The sequence below is a fragment of the Bos indicus genome, chromosome 7 (assembly GCF_029378745.1).
Source record: "Bos indicus isolate NIAB-ARS_2022 breed Sahiwal x Tharparkar chromosome 7, NIAB-ARS_B.indTharparkar_mat_pri_1.0, whole genome shotgun sequence".
In the NCBI taxonomy this organism is placed as follows: Eukaryota; Metazoa; Chordata; class Mammalia; order Artiodactyla; family Bovidae; genus Bos; species Bos indicus.
Window position 1 is genome coordinate 97,910,880 of NC_091766.1, and position 11,245 is coordinate 97,922,124.

At 43.4% G+C, this 11,245-nt stretch overlaps 1 protein-coding gene across 4 annotated transcripts in view; it reads right to left on the reverse strand.

Moving 5' to 3' along the window:
• Nucleotides 1–10,184, reverse strand: part of CHD1 (chromodomain helicase DNA binding protein 1) — a 75,645-nt gene extending 65,461 nt beyond the window's left edge. For 3 of the 4 annotated variants that reach the window (XM_070794065.1, XM_070794064.1, XM_070794061.1), the window contains exons 1-2: nt 10,024–10,184; nt 7,609–7,808 (exon numbers count right to left, since the gene is read on the reverse strand). In XM_070794065.1, the coding sequence (XP_070650166.1) occupies nt 7,609–7,661 (53 nt within the window). In that variant the 5' untranslated portion in view covers nt 7,662–7,808; nt 10,024–10,184. Of the gene's footprint in view, nt 1–7,608; nt 7,809–8,400; nt 8,472–10,023 lie in introns of all 4 variants that reach the window. The other variant, XM_070794063.1, reaches the window with a different exon arrangement.
• Between the last annotated feature and the right edge of the window lie 1,061 nt (nt 10,185–11,245).

Sequence of the window (11,245 nt, forward strand, 5' to 3'; positions counted from 1 at the left end):
ACATCACAGAGTAAATGTAACATATACAAGTTTAAAACAGAAACCCATGTAATTGAGGATGAAATGTAAACTGATAACTCTAACTTTATTACAAATTTATGACATAACCACACTGAAGGGGATGAAAGTGAAGGTTGCTCAGTTGTGTCAGACTCTGCAATCCCATGGACTATACAGTCTACAGAATTCTCCAGGCCAGAATCCTGGAGGGGGTAGCCTTTCTCTTCTCCAGGGGATCTTTCCAACCCAGGGATCGAATCCAGGTCTCCGGCATTGCAGTTGAATTCTTTACCAGCTGAGCCACACGGAAAGCCCACTGAAGGGGATAAACAAGAGCAAAGCTAACTTGAATAAAAAGTTTGGAAAACAGTGCTCTGACTTGAAACCGTAAGGCTATATACAATAGGAACCATACACAAGCTATTGTATTTTGCCTGGTAAATTTGCTTCTTCTGGGGGTATGGCCTAAAAACACTATTCAGTACTTCATTCGTATACTAAGGTTGGAATGTATGCATGGTGGATGGTAGACAGTGGGAGCAAGGTTTTTACTACAGATGGAAGTTACAAAGGTACAAGAAAGGAGGGTTAGGATGAATCCTGTGTCTAGGATCAGAGTTGGAGACAACAGTCCTAATTCATGTTTATCTTACTATGCACACAGATGGACAGATATAGAAGCAACTATAAACACACATGGTTTAACATATATAAACATACATGGATTGGTATAACCTAGCTCTGTCTGCTCTGTCTACTGAGAGGGCCTAGAAGCAGTGACACCTGAGAAGCAACTCAGCACCCAAATCGTGGTTTCTAACATCCTCTTCTCCAACAATAAGGAACCAGGGCTCTTTGGGGAAATGGCTGATTCTAGGACAAAAGAATGGGAGGGTATAAAATGAATACAGAAGACAACTTGAAAGCATTCCCAAAGGGCAAGGCTAAAACAATTTGAGCAGTAAAATACTTACTGGATTATAATTCAAAGTATAAAATATACATGTCCATGGTTATTTAAGTGGATAATGGAATTAATGAGGGAGAAATTACTTCTTTATAGAAGAATTCCATTTAATATTAGGTAGATAGTAGATACTCCCTCCTTGGTAGCTTAGACGGTAAAGAATCTGCCTGCAATGTGGGAGACCTGGGTTCGATCCCTGGGTTGTTGGGAAGATCCCGATAAGGGCATGGCAACCCACTGCAGTATTCTTGCCTGGAGAATCCCAGGAACACAGGAGCCTGGTGAGCTACTCCTATTGGGTCGCACAGAGTTAGATGCGACTAAGCACAGCAGATACTCCCTTCCAGGAGGAGGCAGAACTTAATTCTCACCCACCCGACCAATTACCACATCCCTTGAGAGTGGGCTACACATAGTGACTTACTTCCAAAGAATATAGAATGGAAAGGGAAAAACAGTAAATTTATAGTGAAGAAACCTGGCAAACACTATCTTGGCCAAGGGATAAAGGTTAATTAACATCATCAGTAACAACAAGTGGATATTATGCTCCCGATATAATGTGATGAGCAGAGCATTTCATCTCCACTGACACTCTCTCTAAAAACTGATAACCCTATTTTAACCTTTAAACCTAATAAAAAAATCAGGGAAATTCAAATTGGGGAACATTCTACAGGATACCTGGCCAGTAGTTCTCAAGACTGATAGAAAAAATTAAGGAAGGACTTAGAAACTTTCACAGATGAGAGAACATTGGGGAAAGTTAACAACTAAATGCAACATGGTATCCTGGATTTAATCTGGAATAAGAAGGCGGCATTAATTGAAAAACCAATAAAATCCAACTAAAGTCCAGAATTCAGTTAATAGTTGCTGGGTTTTGTTTTGTTTTTAAGACTTTAAAGTGGCTATAAATCTGGTTTCCCCTTCTGGAGAGTGGGAATCACAGTACTGTATACATCACAGGAGTTTTGGAAGGATGAGTTAGGATAAACTCATGTAATGCACTATGTACATACACCATGGCTCAGTCAGAGTAAGAGCTCAATAATTATCAGCTGCCATCATTATTGCTTCTAGAGAAATGAAATGTACCCTGCTTCTTGCTTGCATGGCTTATGACACAGCTATCTGGGGGTTCTGAGAAAACAGGACGCATGTGTAATAACATCAACAATAACAAGTAACAAAGGTGGTAAATGACCCCATGCAAACAGCTTCATATATAATACATACAAACTTAATATAAATACAAATCACCAGGGAATCTTATTAAAAGGAAATTCTGATTCAGTAGGTCTGGGATGGGACCCAAGGTTGAACATTATACTGCATCATTAATCAGTTAGGCTAAACAGGTTTGAGACAGTTACTGCTGCCCGTTTGAGAACCTCTTTTTGGTGTATTTGTCTATAGTAGAAGTCCTTGTTGATGCCATGGTTCTTGACCCATAGACTAGGAACATAGCATACTTATTTCAAAATGATGCACGTTAATGAAAAAGCATATAACTTATAAGGAAATAAAATAACACTTTAAAAAAAAAAAAAAAAAAAAACAAGCTCCCAGGTGATGTTAATGCTGCTAGACCAAGAACCACAACTGGAACTACAACATTTTTACTTCTGTAATGTTTTAAACTTTTTCATAAAAAATGTAAAAAAAAGTTTTCTCCAACAATTTTTTATATCGTCACCACAAAGACTCATATTTTTCAACAGAGAACTGTACCAACTATAACCCACAGGTCACTAATATCTTAAATAAGCAATGACATAAGCAGCATAAAAAAGGGGCAACTACACGTCAGTATTTGCTCCTACATTATCTCACACCAATGAGAATAAAAGTAACATCACTAAAAATCAAATCACACACAATTCTCTTATCTTTGCCAATTAAAAATTAGTCTAAATACATTAAAGTGATATAGATTAAGCACAACCTTAGAAGTTCTGTCAATTCGGTGAAGAGAGAGAAACACATTACCAAAGCTCCTAACAGTTTGAATTTTCAAAGCCTACGAAATGACCTGAGGTGATCTGAGATTCAGCAGCGTGTGTTAACAACTAATGCAACATGGTACCCTAGATATCCCTCATACCAGACACATGAGGGGAAAAAAACTAGTAGGAAAAGATGGGGAAAAAAAAGTACATACTGAATCAAGCAATAGGGATTAACAAAAAAGAGAGAGAGAGACGTCAAAGAGTCATACTTTCCTACAATTAATGTTGTTGTTGTTTAGTTGCTAAGTCATGTCCGATTCTTTTGTGACCCCGTGGACTGCAGCCCGGCCAGACTCCTCTGTCCATGCGATTTCCCAGGCAAGAATTCTGGAGTGGGTTGCCATTTCCTCCTCTAGGGGATCTTCCTGACCCAAGAATCGAACCAGTGTCTCCTGCATTGGCAGGTGGATTCTTTACCACCGAGCCACTAGAGAAGCCCAATTAATGACGTCATAGTTAATTTCAAAAATCGGTTTAACGCAAGGATTGCAAACCATTCTGGCTTTGTGATTGCACATTTTCCTGTCTTCCTTAAAATGCTTCTTTGGCACAAACTTTTGAAATTTAAGAATAAACATCCTTTTTTAAAAAACACTGAGATAACTTCAAAGTAAGCTTAGGAAACACGATTTTATTGCCTTTAAAAATTATTCAAATTCATTTATAAAAACTTATTTTGATGGCAACAAATCTTTCTGGTATGTGTATACATAAAAGCAACGCTTACAAAAATGGCATCCCATAGAAGTCTTTAATAAGACACTAACAGATAGTTGGTGAGATAGGTGGCCTTGTGTTCAAATTAACTTTGACTTGGTGTTCTTTAAATTTAACAGGTCATTTAGACTAACCTGGCTTTTTTCTCAAAGCCTCTAAAAAGTCTTTGAGAGATTCTGAATTTCTAAAACTGAGATTTTCACTTAAAATATTTCCATTGATCATATTTCCTACTGAGGAAACACTTTTAAAAGTTGAGATCCAAAGATTCTTGAAGCATAAAACAATGACAATATTTTGAATAAGCCAAGGAAATTTAATTGTAACAGAGTTCCTCTAATGTAAAGTGTACACACATATACATTTAAAACGTATTTATAAGTGTATTAAGTCAAACACTGTGAATGGTATAAAAAGGTACACTACATCAAGGTAAAGAATTCTTGGACTTCCCTGGTGGTCCAATGGTTAAGAATCCACCTGCAAATGCAGGGGACGCGGGTTCCATCCCTGGTCACGGAAGATTCCACATGCTGAGGGGCAACTAAACCTGTGCACCAGCTACCGAGCCCACACACCACAGCCACTGAAGCCTGCACGTCCTAGAGCCCATACTCCACAACAAGAGAAGCCAACACAACGGGAAGCCTGCACACAGCATGAAAGAGCAGCCTCCACTCACAACTAGAGAAAGCCTGCACACAGCACCAAAGACCCAGTGCAGCCAAAGATAACAAATAAATACAATTAAAAAAGAAAAGAATTCTTTTAGAACCAGCTCAACATTACATAGCTATAACGTAGTTATAGTTATCAGCTCTGGATCAATTCTAGTAGTTAAGACCATCATAACACATCACCAAAATTTCCTTCACTCTAATAATTTTTCATGAGCATACTATATAAAGTGATTAAAATAAATCCTCAAATTTACATGAACAACTTTACATTATTGAAAATCTAATCTGTAGGCAAGCAGAGAAATTCTTCTGAGTATTAAACATTTATCAATCATCCAAAAATCAGCAAAATGTAACTATGTATTTCTGGTCTTTACCCACAAATCTATTTGTGGAGCAAATCATCATTATAGGTAACCTTAAGATAAAAAGTGTCTAAATTTCATTCTAAATAACAAATCCACATAGCTGAGAACTGATGCTTTGAAATCTTTCAATAGTTATCTTCAGAAAGCTTAACTTCAGTTATACAACAAACTTTGCCCTAACTTGAAACTGAGGTACAGGTGCATCCTGACCCACATTTCTTCGTAAATAAGCTTCAAAACTGTCAGTTATAACATAGCCAAACAGACATTCTCCTGTGTATTCTTCTTCCTTTCTGTCAATGGTTACAGAAAGGTTTTCACATGAAAAGAAGCAAACACTTCTGAGTAGAAAGTTAATTATACCAACTAAAAATGCCAAACAACTTCTTGCTTAATTCTACTTCATTTCATAAATTTCAACAAAGGAAAAGAGGAACTCTGAAGCAAAAATACATGTAAAAACTTCTAGCCAATAACAATCAAATTGTATAACATATATTGATTTTAAAAGCAAAAATATTTCTCCCTTCATCATTTTATATTAATATTCATAGTTATGGTAACTTCTGTTTTTTGCAAGAAACTCCCTGCATCTATATAGTTCACTTCATCACTCTTAACTAGGCACAATCTCCCTCCTCTGTACTGCCTTGTTATGAAAACTTTTGGTGTGGGGGCCCTGAGGCTTAGTAACAACAGTAAAGCAAAGCAAAGCAAAGTGACATAACAGCATAACAGCAGTAAGGAAGAAAATGAAAGGAAAACATAGGCAGGTCTCCCTTCTACTGATAAACACCACGGTAGTTTGTTGCAACAACTAGATAACTTGACAGCCATAATTCTCAGAAGTACATAAAACATATATGGTAGAAATAATGACTCAGAATAAATTAGAGAATATACTTTGCGATTATTTAAAATGAGTATGCACTGCAAAAATTCCTTTAGGTAAATCTGACTTTACAGGGTTTAACTTTTGTCATCTCTACAATATCAAATTTTATTCACTACTCCCCCTTTACTTTACATACAACGGCAAAATACACAGAATTATTGGAAGAGGCAAGGGTTCAGTATGTGTTAAGTATGTGTTCTCTCTACATACTCAACTAGAAAATTTACTCTCAAGAGTCTTATTTCCTATTTCACGGGTAGTTAGGCTCCTGTGTTTCCTCTAGATACTTCTACCTATTAACCATTTCATTGTTCACTAATGAATAAGAGAATGTGGACAATGTGACTCTCCTATTCACTTACTACAGTCAATTCACCTGTAGAGATTTGAATCAAAGCTGAAATTCAAAGGTTTTCTACTTTAACCCCTCAACTCTGGTCCTTCCAGTTACACTACATTGTTAAATACTTTGTATATTAAGTAGCAGAATGATACTTCAACATTATTCCATTCGACTCTTATTTTACAGTTCAGAAATCATTCAGAGAACTTAAGTTAGCACAGAGACAGTGTCAACTCAGGGTATGTTAACTCCTAAGACCAATACTTGTCCTACTAAATAATTCTGCTTTCCATAACTGCTCCATTTTTTCTATGATGTTCCTGTTATTCAAACAATCTGCCTTTCAAACTGATAAAGTACACCCAGCATAACCAGAAAACCTCAAGCCTCAGGTCAAATACATATACCACTGCTTTATTTTCTACCCAACATTTTTCTGAAGCCCTCTTAACTGCCAAGGGTTTCCTGTTCCTTGTCCTTCACATTTCTCCATTACGGTAATTAATGTTTCAGTTATGTACTATTCTATGTTATAAAAAATGTGATGCTAATTTGGAGTGCTCTTTATATCAGGAAATATTTTAAGACCTTTAAATACAGCATCTCACTTAATCGTCAACTTCAAATAAGATAAATAATACTATAATGCCTATTAAGTACAAAACCCAAAGCTTCAGAGAGGGTTAAAAAATCTGCCATAATTCACAAAGCTAATAAGTACAACTGGGTAAATAATCAGGCAGTCTGACCCCAATATCCATATTCTTGATCTCCCTATATGATAAGTCTATATAACTACATGGATTGTATTATAAATATAGCCAGTAACTTAAAATTTGGGCGCTACAGAAGAATTTTAAAGGTTTTTGCATTTCTTACACATTAAAATACCTTAAGGTTGCTTACTCTGATAAATCCTATCTTCTTTGCAAAGACATGGCCCAAATAAGAATTCTTAACTCATTCATATATAATTAAAACTCAAATTTGAAAAACCAATGGGGGGGGGGGGGGCTGCAGCAACACTTTAACAAATATACAGGACAGAAATGTTCAAAACAACCTTTGCAGTGATAGGAATGTCTTCTATTCTGGTCTCTCCATCTCAGTAGCCACTAGCCATGTGTGACTCTTCAGCACTTGAAATGTGTTTAATGGGACTGAGTACTGAATTTTGAAACATTTTGTAATTTTTAAATAGCCACATATGGGTACCGACTATTACACTGGACAGCACACATATAGAAGACAAAATGCCAAAAAAAAATAAGTAAAGAAATTCTTATTCCTTTTTTTTGGAAAATGCAGATAACAGCCAAATCAATTTAAATGTCTTCTTTTACTTGCTCTAGTTTCAATTATTAAACCAAATAATATAAACCTTCAAAGAGATTTAAGTATCCCAATTTTTCTACACCTAAATTTTCCTTTGTGTATCTCAATGGAAAAAATAGTTAAAATCTGTATTTTCAACAAAGCATCATTTATTAGAAACTTTTTTACTGTGTGGAAAGTTAAGAGTGAATCTGATCTGAAAACTCTGCCACCTATTAGAAAAGCTAAAAATTACAGTCACATAAGTTTTAAATTGTTGTCATAATAAATACTTGGTAATAACATGCTTACCTTGATTCTCCACTACTGTTTCTAACACTTTCTTCATCACTGTGTCCATTCATTGTAAATATCAAGAAGTTTTAAAATAAAATATAAATCTTCCCAGTTTAAAAGATGAGTATAAATACTGACTCCTCTTTGAATATTAAAAATTCACAGATGAATTTTCTTCAACATTCACAGGTTTCCTAGGACTCTTTTTGACTCACCTAAAAAAAAAAAAAAAAAAATTCAGTGAGAAGAAAATTGCCTGTAGAGAAAAACACTGAAGAAGTCTATTTAGAATTTATACTAATCTACCTAAACCAATCAGATTAGATGTGGCAAGGAATGGGTAGGGATCTTTTTCTCAAAATACCTAGGCTTCTATTAACTACATTCTTGACTACTTATTAGAATAGAGCACACCACTGCTTATTTTTGACAGAAGAAATGAAAACGCTTGTGGAGTGACAGAACTTTCAGACCAACTGCAACTGTGTATGTACAGTATACACCACACATTATGGCCAAATAACTAAAGCAGAGTGGTAGTACCTAACATCTACCTAAGTTCCAAATATAGAAAAACGGAGTCTTAATAGATACTTGGTCAAACAAATAAATGAGGGGCGGGGGGAGGGGGGAGGAAGGTTACTGTTAATCCAGCACTAATTCCTATCACCAAGGGCTTCATACACTAGAGTGAGGAAGTTTTGAAAATGCTCACATAAGAACAGGATAGTAAAAAGTGTATCACATAATCTGTGCCAAAAAAAAAAAAAAGTACATATCAAAATAAACGTGTTCTTTCACATTTACCGGTAAACTAAATAGCAGAGTTTTGTTTCAATAATACAGTATGTATCCAGTTCGGACGTGCAGAGATTCTACTGGAGGGGGAAAAAAAGGTATAGGATAAACACTGTGTTTTTTTTTTTTTTTTTTTAAGTAAAAGGGTACGGGGCAGAAATCGCAGACTAAAGAGCCAACATTTCCACCTTTCAAAATACCAGCACAACACTGGAGAGTCACCTACAAGCCAACGACGAATAAACAAAGGAGATCTCTGGCAGGGGAGGGAGAGGAAGAAGCGGGGGGAAGGAGACGTCAGATCCTTCCCCAGCCAGAAAGTACCGACCGAGACGGGCGACTGAGAGCAGAGCTGCCCCTCCGACATGAGCACACAAAACTGACTCCTACGATTATTTCCATTCCGCAAGAAAAAAAAAAAAAAAAGAGGGGGAAACAGGCTGCTGCCAACTCGATTACCGCAAACTCTGCATTGAGATCGCGGTTTTTCGTTCCCCAGGGACTAGAGTCCCGTCGACTTGGCAGCAAACTGTTAAACCCCCTCCCCCCTTAAAAAAATTATTTCACGCAACACTCGTTCCTCACGTTAAAGATGAAGGCCACCGGGCCAGAGAGCTTCCCTATTAAAACGATCAGGTCTTAAAAAAAAAAAAAAAAAAAAAATCTGGGCACTCTAGCAAACTGCCTCTCTTTCCCAAAAGTCTCTCTTCGCTGAGGAAAAACAAAAGTTCACTTTTCCTTCTTTCCTTTTCACCTTTTACGTTTGCCCCCCTCAAAATGGCTTTTCTCCGGTACTTTCTAACTTCCTTTTTCCTCCCCGTCTTCCTTTTTGCGCGGTCGAGTCCTCATGCCGAGACCCTCCACGCTCCGTGAGGCTCCCGGGCGCCCGCGGCCCCCGCCGGCCCTCCACACGGCGCGACGCCGCCGCTTCCCCTCATCCCGTCGCCCTCGCCGCGGCGCCCGTCCTCCGCCCCGGCCTCTCCACGGCCGCTTTCCTCCGGCTAAGTTTTCCAAGCGGGACTCGAGCGGAGCCTGGAAACCTCCCTCCCTGCGCTTTCCGCCGCCGCTCGGCTCCCTTCAGCCTGCGCCGCCCACCCCCCGACCCCGGGGCGCAACCCCAACCCCCCCCCACTCCTCATGCCAGTCCCGGGGTCTCCCCCTTCCCGCCTCAAACTTCCCACACTCCCGGCCCGCGTCCTCCCGGGCGCGCTCGGGCCGGGTCCCCCTCCCCCCGCCGGGCCCGCTCCCCACGTGCCGGGAAGGAGCCCCGGGGGTGGCGGCCGGACCCACGCCCCGGCCAGCCGCGCCGCTCATGCCTCGCGGCCCGGCCGGCCCCACGCCGACGGAGGCCGGGGCTCGACCGCCAGCTGCACGTCCGCCCGGCCGGCCGGCCCGGAGGATGCGCGCTCGGTGGCGCCGGCCTGCGCTCGCCGCTCACACGCCCCCTGCGCGCCCGGCCCGCTCCGCCGGCCCTCGCAGGCGCCCCCCGGGCCTGTGCCCACGGTGTCCCGGCCCGCTGGGCCGCCGCCGCCCGGGCACCCCCGCCCCCTCCCTGCCCCGGCCCTCGGCCGGGCCAGCTCCCGTCCCTCCCTCCCTGCCACATCCCGACCCGCCCGCCGCCCCCTTTCTTACCGGCAGGGCGTGCAGGCTTGGCGGGGCGGAAGAAGCCGACTGGAGAGGCGGCCTCCCCGGCGCCCGGGCCCCGCGGTCGGCGTCCTCGGGGCTCCGGGGCGTGTGTGGGTTGTGGAGGGGTGCGGCGGTAAAGCAGCAGTCCGCGAGGAAGGGAGAGGGGGAAGGGGAAGGACGCGGAGGGGAAGGGAAAGCCCCGGCGGCCGGCTCCGACGCGCCGCGATCCCCCTGCAGAGCGGCTCCAACAATCAATTCATTATCGAAGCACCGAACAACTGCGAGGGCCAGCGAAAGCGACAAGTAAGCAGCGACCGTCTTCCCCGCGGCCACGCGCGCGCGCCCACTCCTGCCGCTTATCGGCTCCCGGCCGCCGCCATGACGCCGAGAGAGCGAGCGCAACCGTCTCCGTCGTAGCCGCCGCCGCCGCCGCCTCCGCCACCGAGGTCGCCGTCGCCTCCGCCTCCCCGCGACGTAAGAGACTCTGCTCACTCCCCTTCCCCACCGGGCGCGAGGCGGGCGGGCGGGCGGGCACGCGCACGCCAAACTCTACCGGCTGGCTGGCGCGTGCGCGCGCGCGGAGGTAGGCGGGGCTACGTCCTGGAGCCGGGGGTGGGGGTGGAACGGGGTGGGGGGAGGGGGAGGGGGGAGGCTTAGGAAGAAGCCGATTGGTTCTGTAACTGGGGCGGAGGGCGCGCGCGATGTGCTGGGAGCGCGCACGCCGGCCGCGCAGAGGCTGCCGGACTCTAGCGACCGCGGTGGGCCGCTGATCCTGGGTTTGGGGCTGCCTATCTCAGCGGTCCCGGAGTTGAAGTCCGGGAAGTGGGAGCTGCAGTCCCGCTACTCGCGGGTATGGACGCTCCTATCACTCCGGGCGGTTGCGTGAGGACGTCTGGAAACAAGAGGCCGAGAAAGAACTAGGGAAACGTGGTGGGGGTGAGGGGGGGAGGTGGGCAGATGCTGAAGACTGAGCGGGCTTGGCGGAGTCGCGGGGGCTGGGGCAGGCGTGGGGTCTGATCGCCCGGGCCTCAGCCGGCCGCCGGTTCTGAGCGCCCGCCCTAAGGGGCGGAGGTGGGGGCGCTGCGTCACACGAGGCAGCCTGGGAACCCAACTGTTGGGCAACTGTGGTCTCCCGCCGCTCCCTAGGCTTAGTTGCCCTGAGACAAAGGCTGCCTCGGGGGCAGGGGTGGAGGGGAAACCAGGCACCTGAGAAGGCTGAGGGAAACAG